Genomic DNA, 17979 nt, shown 5'->3' on the forward strand with positions numbered 1-17979 from the left:
TACATTAAATGTGTGAATCAAACAGAATAAAATATTCATTGGCACCCTGGAGCTTCATGTGCTATATGTCAACACACAAAGCCTCTGCGAATAAAGTTGTGATCGGCGCATATCTTGCGAGTCTTAGCAGCATGACTCTTGACAAGACACATTCAGCATACTCTCAGGCTGTTTTCTTTTCTTTTTTGAAAGGCTTACCTGGTATAAAGCTCCCCTGGACAACATCTTTGTATGCCCACCAACCATCATGCAGCTTTGATGACACTGGCTGTGCTGCGGGAAAAGAAGAGATTCACACATCACTCACCCACAGCTCTTTGAAAATACAGTCACACCTGTAATAGACCCCAGCTCCCTGTGGAGAGAAGTTTCTGCTGTCAAATGAGAAGATGAAGTTGTCTGCTTCAAGGCACATTAAAAAAGTATTTTTGAGGCAAAACTTGATGCATGACAACAACAAAAAAAACAACAGCATGCAAATTTATAAAGTCAATATTTGCCTAGCACCGCTAAATTGCATGTAAAAAAAGCACATTTGTGTGATGACGACAGATGCATCCTGGATGCTCTGCTCTGGGCCTTGTCGGTGGTGCAGGAAAGTAGGTCACAGAGGAAGCAGACTCCAGCATTCTGAATTCACTCTGTTATCTCACATCACTATTCCCCTCACCTCTCTCCCTCTGGCTTCAGGCTGCGGCTTGCATCATATCCACTGCCAAGTCAAGCACTCAGGGCTGCTCTTTAATACACCACACCACGGCTCTACTCTCAAGCCAGGTCGCTTTGATGTGCCCGTCTTAAACGGGGCGGAGGATTGGAGCCCAATTTGCTTCCACCCCAATTTATCGACATCTTTATCTGAGATATAAGAAGCTTGTGCACTTTCACTTAATAGTAGGAAGCTGCTATTTCTGAGGCTACAATCTGCAGTATCTAGAAGCTTCGAGAGCCACGGATTTGCTGTAAGTGCAGGTGCCAAGATTCATACACTTGAAGATTCACAAAATGCTGACACTCGAATGGAGCCCCGCTACCAATATATCCTTCTCTGTTGTGTGTGGCTCCCTGTGCGATATTGAGCTGAACATAAAAGGGCTCGTAGGTTATTTTACACTGCATGTTTTTGACACACATGAATCACTTTGATATTATTGGCTGGAATGAGGAAAATAAACCTCACGCTTTTAACCAGGTAGCTTGATTTTTTTTCTCCCTCTCTTCACAGCCGTCGTTCCCTTTGTACTAGCCTGACCTCGGATCACACGTCAACTTCCTTTCAAACATATTGCAAGCTTTTCTGTAGAAACTCTTCTTGCACACATCCAGCTCTTTGAAGATCTAACTTGTGTTTGTGTTTTATAGATGCCCATCCCCCGGAGAAAGGATGACGTCAAACTCTGGACTGCCAAAACATACTGGGTACTTCAATAGTGCAGAAGAAAAGAAGAACCTCACAGACTCCAGATGAGCTTTACTCTGAGGTGTATGACTCACTGACAACCTCTTTACGTCGATTTTTATACTCATTTAGTATGTTTTTCTTTGCCTTTTTCATGTAATTTTCTTGTCTTTAGAGAATGATTATCTGAGAAAAGAATGACCAAAGATGAAAGAAATTGAGAACTAGTTGAATCCAGTCTAAGATGGTTTCCTGGTCTCCCTGTTTCAGACCACTTTTTAACTGAATAGGCTGGAAGATCCAGTGGACCACCTGAAAACCAGCTTGACCAGCCTGGAAAACCATCTTAAACCACGCTAAAGACCTGCAAACTATCTTAATCTGGTTTAAGACAATATTCTTCTAATCCCTGGATATTCTTTTCTCAAAACCGGTGTTTTTTTTAGCAAGGCACAAGAAAACAACACAGCTATGCAGGAAATGAAATTTATGGGAATACATTTTTTCTCTCCAAATCCCTGCTGTTACATTCAAAATCTTTTCATTTTTGAGATGACCACTCTGCTGCAGGAAAAAAAAAACACCAGCTAAACCCAGCCTAAACTAGCTGGCTGGTTCTATTAGCCTGGTCAAACGGTTCAATAGACTGGTTTTAGAAGGGTTCTGAGTACTTTTCAGATTGGCTAGACCAACAGAAGACCATCTTGGTTAGGATGGGAGACCAAAGCCTGCTTAAACCAGATAAGACTAGTCAGTAAACAATCAATTCAGACAGTAAATATCCAGCACTGCTTTATCAGCAAAAGACGAATTATGCTATCACTTTAAAATGAGATTTTCAATTCTCCTGTTTAGCTTTGGATGTATTATGCATTGCCAAAGCCAGCATAATGAAAATGTAGTTAAACATCTTAAGCGTCCTGAGAGAGAGTTTTCATATGTGAACACAGTTTACCTTCTACACAGACGACATTAATGTTGAGAATCAGAATGAACTCCCAAACGTGCGGCATTCTTCATTTAGTCCATCAGGTAATTAACTTGATAACACTTGGTCAAAGTCTGAAGCGTCATTCCCCGCGAGCGACGCTGACTCGCCCGCTCCCGTCACTCTCAAATATGATGAACATCGTCCTCTCTAAAAGACGCGACCTACCGCGCAGATTTACTCTGAAATTTACCAGACGAAAAACCACTTGACAGTTCACAGCGTAGAAACTTGCAAATCCAGACACCGACCTGTCGGCTGGTATTGCGAAAACCTAATTAGACCAAACCAACCGCTTTATTTATCCTTGTTTGTGCTGTTAGGTTGGTCGCGGATGCTGTTTGCGGCATTACCTGACAGAGTGCGCGGATCTGAGGTTTAGCGCGTGCTAATCCCCCTGCAGGCGGGGCTCGCGCTCCCGTGACGCTCGCTTGAGAATGCGGTTAGTTTTGACATCTATTCAAACTCTAATGCAATTACTTTCCTGCTGGTGTGAGGCTTAACGGGATTAGAAATCATCGCATTCCTGTTCATTACTTACTAAATTAGTAACACGAGCGCGCATTTAGGACGAAACATGCAATCATTGTCTTTTATTAAGCCATCACTTTATTTATTTATTTACTAACGCTGCTTTGAGAGCTAATTAATGCAAGCTTTGATAAACAGCCTTTAGCTGCGTAGATTTACAGGTCTGTTGACACATGTGAGCACAGGACTTAAACATGGAAACTACATCCACTTAATTTATAAAACATTTTAAATACGAATATAAATCAGTGTAGAAACATATCCACAAAATCATGACAGCTTACAACACTTGGACACTTTTAGACAAATTTAATCGTCACATTTACAACAGATAATCCCCCACAAGAACTAAACTTGACTAACAAGATCTAAAAAATTAACTAACAAGAATCAGGGCATGAAACATACACGCATGTTCACGTCACACACAGCACCTGCAGAGTGGAGCTAAAAAAAGGCTGAATTTGAAATTTGGTACTGTCCCAATTGCATAGGTGAGGAGTATTTGTGCTTGTGTGCATGTCTGTTTACTGTCCTGCGTTGAACGATTCACATTCATATGTTGTTGTTTTTTTATTCTTTGAAATCCATCAGTGTTCCACATAAACGTGACCTGATGCAAGATAAAAAAATATATAAAGCAAGAACCGAATGAGAGGGATGAAATAGTGAGTCACGACTGGGCAACAGATTTTAGCACTATTGGAAAGTTGGTAGAGAAAATACAGTGCTATTTTCAGTCAGGGCACATGGCATACAAATCGTCACACAGACGAATGCGAAAGAATGAAAATCAAACATAACACAGAGCTCAACAATAAGGATGACCCACTAGAAAAGTGGATGACAATTTTACACTTACACTGATTTCAAATTCACAATCATTGATTTTCTACATCCAAGTTTGGTAGTTGGCTATAACAAATAGTTGGCTAACAAATATAAGGTTTTGTAAAATTTGAAAAAAAGAAGAAAAAAAAAGACTTGGGATATTCTTGACAAAATCAAAATGTGTTTAAAAATACATGCCAATAAGTTTTGCACTGTACACTGTGAAAATGATTTCTCAAAGTTGTAAATAAAACAGAATACTAGAGTACACCTTACGAGAAAATACTATTTTAGTCTTTGTACTTCAAAATGTCGTGTTTAATTCAATGTTACTTGCCATTTTTTTGTACTTAATTGTAAAATTTCTGAAATTTCTGAGTGAAACTTGTTGCTAAACCATTGTTTTTTTCCTCAGTGTAAGCCATTGTTTTTCAGCAGAAATGAATTAGTCTATTTTAGCTATGTAATTTCCAGCTTGTTGCATGTTGTCTTCTTGCAATTTTAATAAAATAATTTTGATGAATACAAAATAAAAAGTAACATTTAATAAAAAAAATATTTCTAGCAAATATACAGTAAAAACACATTGCTATTCTCTTAAAAATAAAGGTGACAATAGCATTTTTTGCTGTGATTCCACAGAAGAACTATTTTGGCCTCCCCAGAGAACCTTTCAGTGGAAAGATCTTTTTTTCTTAGTGTAACGAAAAAATCTAAATAACCTTTTTCCACTACAAAGAACATTTTGTGCATTGGGTAGATTCCATGGATGTTAAAGTTTCTTCATGGAACCACAGATGCCAATAAAGTACCTTCATTTTTAAGAGCATAAATATAAAAATGGATCATTCCTTTGTGGTGGGTGACAGTGAAAATGTTGGCAGGCCAAGCACAAATCTGAACTACTGAGCCGGCAGGAAAAATCCTTATTGTTAAGCCTGTCAGCATACACAATGTATGTATTCAGTTGAAAAACTGTAACAAAAATAAACATCAATACAGTATGTAATCTCCGAGTCTTTTGTATAAGCAGTTCATGTCCGACAGTTTTGAATGAACATGTTCAATTATACCTGATATCCAGAAGTTCAATCAAATCAGGTAGAGTTGCGTTGATTCAGACATACACGTCTGTAAAGTCTATTCCACTGTCTAAGAGAGACAGTTGAAGAGTGCTTTCATCAGTAGTACTGTGTCTTTTCGGTCCAGCTTGCGATCCAGTGTTTCTTATTGTTTGTGGTGTCCACAATCAAAAAGTCCTGGTTTACCTGGTACTGTTCCTTCTTACAAATCTTCACGCCTTGGTACTTTGGCATAGTTCGGAAGTAAGCAGCCCGCTTAAAGAAGCCACTCTGTGAGAAAACATAAGAAAGAGCATTGTGAGCGAGCATCCTACCACATTATCTTACCAGGATTATTATAGTGACAAGGTAAGTAGCATGTATTCAGAGAAGCTTTGAGAAATCCGAGAGCTTGAAGTTATTTTATGAGATTACAAGATTAACATTAAAGAGCAACTGAGAGAAAGCATTCTTTAAATTCAAGTGAATTTATAAAGGGAGCAAATTATTAAGAGTTAGAGCAAGCGTGTAAAAATGTATTATAAATTCAGCTGCAGATTGTGAAGGGGAAAAGAAAGCTTGTTATCTCTGTAAGTGAAGATGTGATCAGAAGGAGTTTGTTGCCTCAGTTGAAAGCAAGCTCTCAAACTGCCAAAAAGAAAAGAACATGGTAATGCAGAGAAAGTTATTAGTCTTGTCAAAGCAAGAAAAGGAGTTCAGAAGTTGGATTAAAGCAATATACAGTTGATGTTTTAAAACATCATTCTATCTCCAAGATAACGGCATCACAAGCCTGAGGACATAACAAAGAGCCTCACATATCAATTTGTTTCAGGAAAAAAAACAACCTCTAGTGTGTTTGAGAGCAATGATGAGAGTCGAAAACAGACGAGGCAAGCGTTGTGCCTCAAAAGGGAAGAGGAAAGACAGTATTAACGGAGCTTGCATGGAATACATTATTGTTAATTAAGCCAAGTGTTTTAGCTAGAGAGCTGTTGGCTGTGGCACCTACGAATTCGCTATTTGTGTCAGAGGCCCACAAAGGCCAGCGAATCTCAGTCCTCCTCTGTAAGGCGGTCATTTTCAGATGGCTGTGTTTTCATTTCTGCTTTCTGGGCCTTGGCCTCATAAAGCTCTCTGGTGTTGGCCCTCTTGAAGAAACCACACTGGGGAGCAGGATTCAGATATGAGCAATCAAACAAAACACAAGGCATGGCTGGAAGAATTGATCTAGACCTAAATCAGCTGCTCTTCTGGTACAAATGTTTTGATATATGTGTGATATATTCAAAATATATCCATGTGCAGCATCTATCAACACCATAAAACGTAAAAAACAAAACAAAACAAAAAACATGTAATTTGACTGCAAAATACTGTAAAAAGGAAATATGTTTTGGGAATTAAATGATCATTTATGCTATGTATCACTATATTTTATTCAACAAGAAATGTGTTTTTTAATTTTTTGTAAATTTTATAAAAAAATTATTGTTTATTATTATTATAATTTTGTTTGGTTTTTTCTTTAGTTTTGGTGATTTTTTCATTTAGTTTTTTTATTTATGAAGTCCCTGCATTATGTGCAACATTTGATTATATTATGATAATTAGTTTGTTATTTAATTTATGCTTACAGCATAATTTTAATGTCATGTGTGTTACCTGGATGGTGGTTTGTGTGTAACACTGTTCACTGTCTATATATGTTCAATTGCTATTGTAAAAGCTGAAATAATTAATTATAGGGAAGAGGAAAGACAGTATTAACGGAGCTTGCATGGAATACATTATTGTTAATTAAGCCAAGTGTTTTAGCTAGAGAGCTGTTGGCTGTGGCACCTACGAATTCGCTATTTGTGTCAGAGGCCCACAAAGGCCAGCGAATCTCAGTCCTCCTCTGTAAGGCGGTCATTTTCAGATGGCTGTGTTTTCATTTCTGCTTTCTGGGCCTTGGCCTCATAAAGCTCTCTGGTGTTGGCCCTCTTGAAGAAACCACACTGGGGAGCAGGATTCAGATATGAGCAATCAAACAAAACACAAGGCATGGCTGGAAGAATTGATCTAGACCTAAATCAGCTGCTCTTCTGGTACAAATGTTTTGATATATGTGTGATATATTCAAAATATATCCATGTGCAGCATCTATCAACACCATAAAACGTAAAAAACAAAACAAAACAAAAAACATGTAATTTGACTGCAAAATACTGTAAAAAGGAAATATGTTTTGGGAATTAAATGATCATTTATGCTATGTATCACTATATTTTATTCAACAAGAAATGTTTTTTTTAATTTTTTGTAAATTTTATTTAAAAATTATTGTTGTTTATTATTATTATAATTTTGTTTGGTTTTTTCTTTAGTTTTGGTGATTTTATTGCATTTGGTGAGTTGTGGTTTTTTTATTTATGAAGTCCCTGCATTATGTGCAACATTTGATTATATTATGATAATTAGTTTGTTATTTAATTTATGCTTACAGCATAATTTTAATGTCATGTGTGTTACCTGGATGGTGGTTTGTGTGTAACACTGTTCACTGTCTATATATGTTCAATTGCTATTGTAAAAGCTGAAATAATTAATTATAGTTAATTATGTCGCCTACTATCTTAAAAACGTAGGTAGGTATTTTAACATTCTATCAGTTGATAACAATTCTAACAGAATATATGGTTATGATCAGTAAGTTTACGGGCACCAAAGTGCCATCATGAATGTGTGAAATGTTGCCTCACAGAAAAAGATTATGAAAATGTGTAGCAGTATGTGTTGTTTCTCTCAAGGTGGAGGTAAAAAAAACAAACAAAAAAAACTTCACACTTTGTTTATGGTGTCAAAGCATAATGAGATAAAATAAAGTCGTTGTTTGTGTCATTCCATCTAGAATAACACACAGACGTGTGAACAAAAGGAAAGTGTGGAGCACTGAAGTACAAAAGGATCCTCACCTTCCACAGTAAAATGACAATCAGCCCCAGCAGAATCACTCCTGCCAACACGGACACAATGATTATCCACAGAGGCACTTCATACTGAAGCTCTTCTGCCTCTGCAGGGTCTATAGCTACTGTAAACTAAACACAGAAAAGATGTTTACTGTCATTAATCTCTAATGCACCAGAAATCATATAGAGGAAATTGCCTCATTTTAATAATTATTTGATTTTCCCTTACTTATGCTAAATGTATGCAAGAAAGAGTTCCAGATATAAGAGGAAACTCGGAGATGTTGAGTTTGTACCTCACGGGTGTAATTGCTCATCTTGATGGTTGATTTCTCTGTTTTTAGACTCAGTGTGGCACTACCGAACACAAGTACTCTTGCAGCATTGTAGTCCTGTAAAAAGAGAGCTGCAACAATGTTATTTTCTGAACTTCAGAGTATTATGTACAGCACTGCACATTTGGGATGCTTCCTTTGTTGGACTAGTGATGGTGGGTCATTGATGAGCGATGCTTTCACTACATCTGTCATGTGGCAAATGAACGAAAGACTTGGGAGGTGAGCTAATCATTTGTGCTTCACATAATTGTATTTAATTATTATGATATCCTAATTCACAATATGATGAAAGACTGTGTATGTGAATGTGTATGAGGAATTTTAACTCAAAGGAACAAAACAACCTGAATATAGATTAGTTCATTTTGCTGAACGAGAGAGTCAGTAAAATGATCCATTTATCATTATATTGGACTGGAGTACTCCACTAATCAGCTGATGAGGTCATTCAGCTGGGTTAAATAAGGGACACATCCAAAATGTGGAGTACTGGTAATGAGGCTCCAGGAACAGACTGAAAACCCTTACAGGGCTACGTTCTCAAAAGTACTGTAGCCATGACATCCATTAAAAACCACACTGGGACCAGTTAAAAGTAATGGCTTACAAAAGCATCATTTGTTTGCAGATGCCCCTTTGTTTCTAATGCGAGTTTTAAGTGTGTCTTAAGTCTCCAAATAGTTTTTGGGGCCACTGTATCAACTTTAAGCCAAAGTATATAGCATATTGTGAAGGACTGCACCTGGTGTAACAAAAATTAAACCACTTAAACCCTCATAAACTCGAAAAATGTCACAAAGCAAGTGTGGGATTTATCCTTGAGAGTCTGGCATGCAACAAGCCTGCAGTAATGAGATGTTGATGTGGAGTTTCAAATGAGAATGGAGCTCTGACCTCAAGCATTGTGCTGTTCCATACTCGTGCTCTGACAGTGAGATTGGCCGAGGTGTCCATGCCAAGCAAGGGGCAGGTGAATGTCTGACAGAGGGCACTACCAGTGCCACAGCTCTGACATTGGGAGAGAATGAGCAGTGACAGTCAAAACACTCTTAATTTTGTCTTTGTCTAGTCTCTGTTGCATACTACATCATGCAAAGTATCAGAGGAGACATGACATGCCAGTATCATCCAGTTGCCTAGCAACAAAACAATGGTTGAGGGAGACAGATATACTCACCAGGTTGGCAGACAGTTTCCTCTGGACGGCCCGTGGGTTCGGGAAGGCCTGCGGTTCAGTCTGTTCAGACTCCGAGGAGGCCTCATCTCTTTTCCTCCTTCCTGTCTTGCGCTCTGACACCTAATCCACAGGAGGTAACACATCTATCACATTAACAAGCACATTATATTAAGTGCATGGCAATAAAATGCTGCAGGGATGACGTGTTTTTGCAGACCAAAACCTGAAAATGAGTAAGCATTTTAGCACCTACAAGTCCTTGGTTTCCGAAGTCAATGGGATTTTTATTAAAAGCCTGAAATAAGGTCAGCGGTTAACAAAAGCACAAGATATTTTTGTTTTATTATACAACATAAAATACATCAGTAATACAACCTTGTAATTTTTGTAAGCTTTTATACATCTTGTCAAGTTGCTAACAAGTGGCTACATTGAATTACAGAGGTTGTTGAGCATATTAAACATCATCACACTGAACAGGAAAACTCATCTACTCACTAATCCGCTTTCACAGCCTTGTCGTGTTTATAATTACGCTATTCTAACTTAAATTTTCAGGGAAAATGTTCTCTTTTTTAAATAAAGACTTCTGGAAGCTAAAAGTTTTGTAGTTCGTCTATAACCTTGGCTGATGTTTAGTTTTTGACTTCTGGCAGTTGTATTTTGCCTTCATAATTCATAAAAGTTGTTCATTTGCAAAGATTATCATGGTGAACAAAATGTGTAAGAATCATAAACTTTTGTTGGTCACAGAGCTTATTTTCTAATACAAAAACCAATGAAATAATTGGGTTTTTGTTGAGGGAACCAGGGAGATACTAACTTCTAAATAGAAGCCTATAGAAATACATCCTTGCTGTAGCGCTCTATTGGAATACGTTCCACCACATTATGGAATTCTATGTTATATTAATAAGCATAAATCACCTTGAATGAGAATATTTTGATTGACTTGCTTAGTATGATGTTTCCGTCTTAGTTAATTCTCTCTTGAGTTCTTGGATTTATTTGTAGAGCATCTACACCTCCTAAGCACATGTCGCACTGATTTATAAGCACAGAGAGAGAGATAAGAGAGATAGTCTACGAACTGCCCTGTTTCACATTAGGAGATGGACTTTTTCTGAAATAATTCCCACTCGGCTTTGGATATTGAGCGAGATTGCAGTGCGAGCTGTGGGTAATATAGTTCTGGGAAAGGAGGAGGTCCCAGTCCCAGCATGATTTCTTCTGCTGCTTCTCTCAAGGATTCAAAGGCTGGATTGTGCTAAACTGCTCTGTCATCAACACCGTACTGCAGAAAAACAATCAGTGACAGAGACAGTCATACAACCAATCACTTACAGTGAGATTAAGGGGGTTTACGGCGTTATTTTCAGGGACACAGAATTGCTTGGAGGTTCCTGCCATCTGAATCTCTGACAGATAAAGCAGCCACTTCTGATTAGCCACAGCATAAGGCCACTGAAAAACCACTTCCAGAAAACCCAGATTTCCCAGAGGTTTTCCAGAAAGAGCCACCTGAAGAAAAAAAGAATAAAAACAAGTAATTACTTTGAGTAATTGTAAACTGATTGTGTCTATTGAATGTATCTAGTAAATAACTTGTTTAAGGTTTTTAAAAAAGGGGTCGCATTACACCACATCTAGGACAAGCACAGGTATCGCACATAGGGACAATGTTCAAATTGCCAAACTATTTTACATTTTGGCAAAATGGTGCCTAGTTTGTATGAATTCATATTCTCATAAACGTACAATCTCATTTGTACATTTTCGTACAGTCTACTTACGCTCCATTGACGGTTAAGTTTACTTTATTCGAGCTGTCAAACCACACAAGAACTTGTTACTGAAAAATTGCCTATACACAATCTATCTTTTAGTCTTTGTTTGCATGTTATCTTGATGACCTTTTTTGAGGGTTTTGTTTTGTGTTGGATTCAGTGTTTCAAATTTTAGGATGCTGTATGTCATCTTCCTTCTACAGTACGTCTGTTGTGCGACCCTCTTTACACCATTTCCAAACTAGGCCTGATGTAGTAAGTCTGAGATTTTGTCCTAATCAGTTACTACAAACAACAAGAGATTTTATCAGTCATTTGGTTTCTATCTCCACAGTGTAGTGCCAGGTAGCTCCGCCTACCATGAAATTTCATTGGTCAAATATCCCACTCCACAATGCTGTATGTTAAACATTAAACATGTTCTCAAAGGCTGTGCTGTGTTGAAAAGTACTGTTTCCTTACAGTGTGGACAGGCAAATTGTCCAACACTGGAGACTTGCCACATCACAACTAGTTAGGAATGTAAGGTGTAAAAAACATCTTGCCGTCAAGTTGAATTCCACTGGGCTTCCAATGTCACTGGTACTTTCCATGGCTGATTCTCCTACTACTTTTCCACTGTATTCCGTTCTAAACTCGGAGAAAGGGCTACAAGAAAAACAGAAATTTTCAAATTAATTTATTAGCAAACTGATTTGATTTTTGTAGCTCTTACTAAAGTTTAATGTCAGGCAAAAAAAGTAGGAAATGTCTGTATAATACTGAAGTGTAACATGAGTCATTCTGACATCGCTTTGAAAAGCGGTAAAGCAGAAGAAAAGATCCGGTGAAATGCTCTAAGGATAGAAATGGTGCATAACTCACATATTAAAGATGGGCTGTAGGACGTACTCCACCGTCAGTACTCTCGACAGGAGCCGTAGATCATTCTGATCGCTCCACCTGAGAAGTGTAGATGAGAGTCCAAATCTGAATCATACCCTTTGAACAAACCTCTCTTACAGACAATTGTTCTTTCATATGCATATAAGCCGTATGTTAGTGGTTAAAGCTGCAGAACTGAACAGTGAATCACTGAATGCTTTTGACCCTGTTTTTATGCACTCGATTCCTTTCTGTGGGTGGGTTAATGATATTCTTTCTATATACAGTTCTGCTCAACTTTTCATGCTCCTTACAGGTTTTGCCAGATGTTTATGATTTAAAAAAGAAAAATAAGAGATCTTTTTTTTTAGTAGTACCTTGAAGCTGTTTGATATAATCACTGAAGTTACACAAACTAATACAAATACAAACTATCACATCCAACACAACATTAAGAAAAAGGGACATGTAAACTTTTGAACAGCATAATTTAATAATTTTTTTGTCTTCTGTATTATATGTAAATATATTTTATGCAGCTTCTGTAGGCAATGAATAATGAGGTATCATATTGTTAGATTTTATCTGTCTAATTTTAAAAAAAATGCTAAACATCTCAGAGATTCTGCACAGGCTATGTAAAGTTATGAGCACAATGATGTTTCCCTTGTGTCTTTAGAAGATATTGATTTTTTGCGAGCTCATTTCCTGCAAAGCAGCTCTCCCCAAATATTCAGCCTATTTAGGAAATAATGAAGAAAATAATGGAGATTTCTCATACGTTGAGAGCTGCAGTTCAGTCTGAATCTCCTGCATGTCTATTGTGATTTCTGCTGTTTCAAAGGTGATCTCATAAAAAAATGCTAAACATCTCAGAGATTCTGCACAGGCTATGTAAAGTTATGAGCACAATGATGTTTCTCTTGTGTCTTTAGAAGATATTGATTTTTTGCGAGCTCATTTCCTGCAAAGCAGCTCTCCCCAAATATTCAGCCTATTTAGGAAATAATGAAGAAAATAATGGAGATTTCTCATACGTTGAGAGCTGCAGTTCAGTCTGAATCTCCTGCATGTCTATTGTGATTTCTGCTGTTTCAAAGGTGATCTCAATCTCCACCTGTGAAAGACAGAAGTGCCCACAAGAAAATAAAGACATCCATCTTCAGATTCTTTACATCTGCTCCTAGAAATGCTCTTGATTACAACACTGTTAATTAAATTCACCTCCTATTATTACTTCCTGTATCCAATAAATAATCATAAAATCTCATCCAATACCCATTTAATATGGTTGATGGAGTATGTCTGCTGTTAAATCCCCGGGTAAATGTGCTTAAAACCAATGAATGTCAAGTCACTGATACCAATGAAGACTTACCCTCTGATTGCTTTTGAAGGGGTCCCCCAGTGTACACAGAAGATAAGGCACCCCGGGAGACATTCAAGTTCTACAAAAAACAAAAACAAGAACCAAGTAAAATTCTGTTTACTTTCTAAATGTACAGTACATATTCTAATGTTTAAAATTTTGGGGTTGATCAGATTTTTTAAAGTTTCTGAAAGAAGTCTCTTATGCTCACCAAGGCAACATTTATTTTTATACAGTAAAATCAGTAATACTGTGAAATAAATACAATTTTAAATAATTGTTTTAAAATAATAATTGTTGTGCTGCTAAATATTTTTGTGGAAACCATGATACATTCTTTTCAGGATTCTTTGATGAATAAAAAGTTCAAAAGAAAATAATTGATTTGAAATAGTAACATTTGTATGTTACAAAATATTTCTGTCACTTTTGATCAATTTAATGCATCCTTGCTTCCAAAAAAAAAAAAGTTTTACTGAGCCCAAACCTTTGAACGGTAGTGTGTATGCAAGGATAATGTACTGCAGAGGTCCAGCAAAGGTCAGGGCATTATAACTTCTACAAAAAGTTGGCAATATAGCTTGTACAGCCATGAAATGAAATAATCTATGTGCATGTAAGGAATACTTATTGTAAATGTCCAAACTGATAGCAGCAGTATCCTAAATAAATCCCAAATAGTCTTACTTAGTCCAAAAACTGCTGTTTTGTTTATTATACACTGTAAAAAGGGAACATGTACAGCTGTTATTTGAAGGAGCTATAATATTACTACAACTATTGCCTACAGATAGATACAAAAGATTAAAGATTGCATAAGTTTTTTTACAATTATATTAATTTATGAGAAACAGTACCAAATGGAATCAATTCAGGGTCTAGATCTGGGACGCTAATTGGTGATCTTTGATATAGACTATCTGTTATGGATTCTGTGTGGAAGTATTGAGAACTGTAGAAGGAACTAAGGTGCAATTTCTGAGGACATCTATTGATTTTACCTTGGGGTTTAGGCTGGAGAAGCTGAGTGAGGTGGGAATGGTGACATTTAGAAGAGCACCGTAAACGTCTTCTGCTTTCCTATCCTGTGATTTAACACTGGACACATTCACCATCAACTTCAGCTTCTTTACGTCAGTAGTGTAGTGGAAAATCTGGAAGCCATTCTGCCTGTAGAAACACACCAACAAGCAGTTCACATCTCCTCTTTGAAGTAATGACAATTTCCATTCCGTTCCAGTCTATTTTACGGCTCAGGTGATTGGATCATTCGTGAGTGTTCATGAGCAAAAATGGGTCACTCTTGAAAGGACGTAAGAATCATATTGGGTAGATCCTTTCTTTATAGCATGATGGGAGATATTCAGTCAAAAAATTATTTTCTATTCAGTCATCTACTTTCCCTTTCACTTAAAGAACAATACTGAGCTTACGTGGGGAACGGCGTGTTCTGCTCATCTGTGAATGCAGCCGTCATCTGAAGGTTGCTCTCACATTTGTTATCTGATCCACAGGCTTTTTGAATGTGAATCTAAAGAACGAGATGACATTGGTGGAATATAAGCGAGAATGTGAGAAGGTGGTTAAGGGCAGACATTGTGTTTCCAAAGAAAAATCATGTGTTTGAGCGAGGCAAAATATGCTGTCAAAGGTACCTCAGCTCTGCCAGTCAGAGCGTATCTTTGGCTGATCACAGGAAAAGCACTGAGGTCTTCCAACGTCTGCCTGCCTGAGGGAACAGGCTCCACCAAAGTCACACTCAGCAAGAAAACTATCGGAGCAACCTTGTCTTGGATCGTTTTGGACTGTGAGAGTCAAATGCAGAGGCAATATATCAGAGTTATACAAATCTCTGTATACAGTTAGCCCAATCTGATCACAGGCTTAATGAATCAACCCACTCAATGATTATGAGCCTTTTTGTCACAAAGAATAAAATGGCAATTCAAAGGATGGCCTTGTGTCATACCACTAGCTCGAGTTTCAGAGAATGACAAACCCCAGACGGATTAACAGACATATTGCCAGTGTATTTGCCCTCTTTGTTGTCAAGGAAACGAACACGAGGGCTCCGAGACGATTGCTGATCGGCTTCCACCGTATATTGAAAAGCTGAGAAAACAACAAAATATTGAAATAATGCAATAAACATTACTTTAACAACATTAGATGTAACATAAAACCCTAATGTATACAACCGATAAGAAAAAACTAAGAAAAAAACGGTAACACTTTAGAATAGGGAACACTTATTCACTATTAATGCAGGGAATTCTCAATTTATGGTTTTTCACTGTAAATTATAAAATGATTTTTTTCTTTTTCACTTACAAAAGCAAATTTTAAACCGTATTTTAATGTAAAATTACATTAAATGTAATCACAGTTATTCACCGTTTATAGTACGGAAACGTACTGTTAATCAATTAACAGGTTTTTACTGTAGCATTTTTACAGTCTTTTACTGTTAAAATCACAATAATTTTTAACAGTGTACATTTCGCATGACAATAATATTTAGAGAGGTTGCAATTATATTTAGGGTAATAAACTGTGATGTGGGACTTACTGATACTCTTCTGGGAACTGGCACTGCCAGTGCTGAATGTGTAGGAGAAACAGAATTTTGCTTCAATACTGTATGAGGAAAACACAACAGAATTAACTGTTTTGTCAGACATTTCAACAACTGTGATTAGGGTTGTACAATTGATCAAATACATAATCAATATTAAGATTACAGCTGTTGCGATTAAATTATGAAAAACATATAGATTACAGCATAACATTTAGATCTACTCTAAATATGCCAAAGGTTTTTATTTACAACCAGTTTTTTGTTGACTATCACATTGATTTGTGCAATCAGAAGTGCTTAAATTAGTCCATAAACAGTACTGACAACTCGTTCTAATGAGTCAGTCTGATCCATCCATATTTTATGTTTTGGGAAATAATCAACAGTTATTACTTTGTGACACTGTAGTCTTCTGAAGTGACTACTGAAGTGGCTCATTTCCATGTAAACAAACTAGTGTGAAAGTTGGAGCGAGACGTTTAAGGATTAATTACCAGGCATCACAGTCTTCTGGGCTGATAACCGATGGTGTCACAGTGAAAGAATTATTCAGGTGAATCACAGGACGTGCTCTTATGAGGGGGAAATTAAAGAAAACACAATGAGATAAAGGCTGCAGGTCTGAAAAAAATGACTATGCTAATCAAAGTACGATAATTCACAACTGTGATATAATAGTTAACTGATTGATTAATTTTGGTCTGTCTGCTACCTTGATGTTATACAACTAAAAAATATGTAAAATATTTAAAAAATTGTGACAATCAAATCACCTTAGCAAGACCACACGATCATCTAATGATCCAACTGCTATGTCTGGGTAACTGTTCCTATCCACATCCATGCCACCACTGATAGAATAGCCAAATGTTTGGAATCCACCACCTGGGATGTCTTTTCCATCAATGACCTGAGGAATTAATGTTAGAGCAAAAGTTATACATTTGCAATAAACTGACTATCTAAGTATGTCTACTTTGAAAGCAACCATACAAAATGAATAATCAGTATTAACCTCTATTAGTGTAAAATCAAACCCAGGGGCGATTCTATGATTTTCATTTTAGGGGGGCTCAGCCCCCAATGAGGGTAATAATAAAAAATAATAATAAATATATAAATTAAAAAAATGTTTGACTAATAGGGATGGTTTACTAAACTTATTGGAGTATTCCACTGTATTGCTTAGATAGGTATAACATTTGAGTACTGATGCAAAATTTTTAGGGGGGCTGAGTAGCTATAGCCCCCCTAAAAATGGCCTAGCAACGCCCATGATCAAACCTACACTACAGTTCAAATGTTTGGGGTCAGTAGAATTTTTTAAAGAAATTAATACTTTTATTCAGCGAGGATGCATTAAAATGTTTAAAAGTGACAGTAAGGACAATTACAATGTTACAAATTAGGGCTGCCCGATATATCGAAATTATCGAAATATCGCAAATGTAAATATCGCAGTATGCATATCGCAACGGAGTGCGATATCATTATCATTTTAATAATAGGCTACTTAAATCAAAACGTTGCAAAAGGTCAAAGTTTTAGTTCGACGCATATAGCAGAGAATTGCTTGACGTTAAAAAGTTATTAAGTTATTAAAGGCAGGGTATGTGATTTTTCAAAAACACTTTAGAAAACTGATTCGGGCCGAATCGCAAAACAAACTTGTAGCCAATCAGCAATAAGGGGCGTGTCTACTCGTGATGTGGAGGAGAGAGCTTTCAGTGCATGGGACGGACATTAGCCGAGCCGAGCGACAGAGAGATAGAGATGGCGGATAAAAAACAAAAGAGGAAAACGTCTGCGGAACGATAAGGCAAGAAGTAGGACACGTGTAAATATCGGATCAGCTTTCCAGCGCGGGAGAGAACTCAAGGAGCGGAGGCCTACGATCGGACGCCAAGGTTGCTTTGTTTCTTCTCAATAGGTGAGTAACACCGTGTCTACAACAACTAAAGTCTGCCTACACTGGACGCGATCAAACGACCGTTGAAAACCATTTGAAATTTGTGTCAGCACCTCATAAATAGAACCCGGCAGCAGTTTCTGTCGGGTATTTGTTGCACCGCGCCGCTCACGTCCGTAGACACGGTGTAAAA

At 37.2% G+C, this 17979-nt stretch overlaps 2 protein-coding genes across 2 annotated transcripts in view; both read right to left on the reverse strand.

Annotated features, from left to right (window-relative positions):
- Positions 1–2772, reverse strand: part of LOC107753024 (carbonic anhydrase-related protein 10-like) — a 22509-nt gene extending 19737 nt beyond the window's left edge. Inside the window, exons 1-2 of the mRNA XM_016569129.1 lie at positions 2355–2772; positions 199–273 (exon numbers count right to left, since the gene is read on the reverse strand). Of these exons, the coding sequence (XP_016424615.1) occupies positions 199–273; positions 2355–2412 (133 nt within the window). The 5' untranslated portion in view covers positions 2413–2772. The remainder of the gene's footprint in view (positions 1–198; positions 274–2354) is intronic.
- Positions 2773–5023: 2251 nt separating this feature from the next.
- Positions 5024–17979, reverse strand: part of LOC107753225 (integrin alpha-3) — a 42516-nt gene continuing 29560 nt past the window's right edge. Inside the window, 19 exon segments of the mRNA XM_074560223.1 lie at positions 5024–5101; positions 6657–6810; positions 7768–7893; positions 8061–8156; positions 8997–9110; positions 9280–9399; positions 10624–10800; positions 11612–11714; positions 11931–12008; positions 12968–13047; positions 13309–13378; positions 13795–13802; positions 14292–14469; positions 14733–14830; positions 14955–15104; positions 15269–15411; positions 15869–15936; positions 16372–16449; positions 16651–16787. Of these exon segments, the coding sequence (XP_074416324.1) occupies positions 6700–6810; positions 7768–7893; positions 8061–8156; positions 8997–9110; positions 9280–9399; positions 10624–10800; positions 11612–11714; positions 11931–12008; positions 12968–13047; positions 13309–13378; positions 13795–13802; positions 14292–14469; positions 14733–14830; positions 14955–15104; positions 15269–15411; positions 15869–15936; positions 16372–16449; positions 16651–16787 (1935 nt within the window). The 3' untranslated portion in view covers positions 5024–5101; positions 6657–6699.

This window comes from Sinocyclocheilus rhinocerous, unplaced genomic scaffold (assembly GCF_001515625.1).
Source record: "Sinocyclocheilus rhinocerous isolate Xijiao unplaced genomic scaffold, SAMN03320098_v1.1 scaffold191, whole genome shotgun sequence".
Lineage (NCBI taxonomy): Eukaryota > Metazoa > Chordata > Actinopteri > Cypriniformes > Cyprinidae > Sinocyclocheilus > Sinocyclocheilus rhinocerous.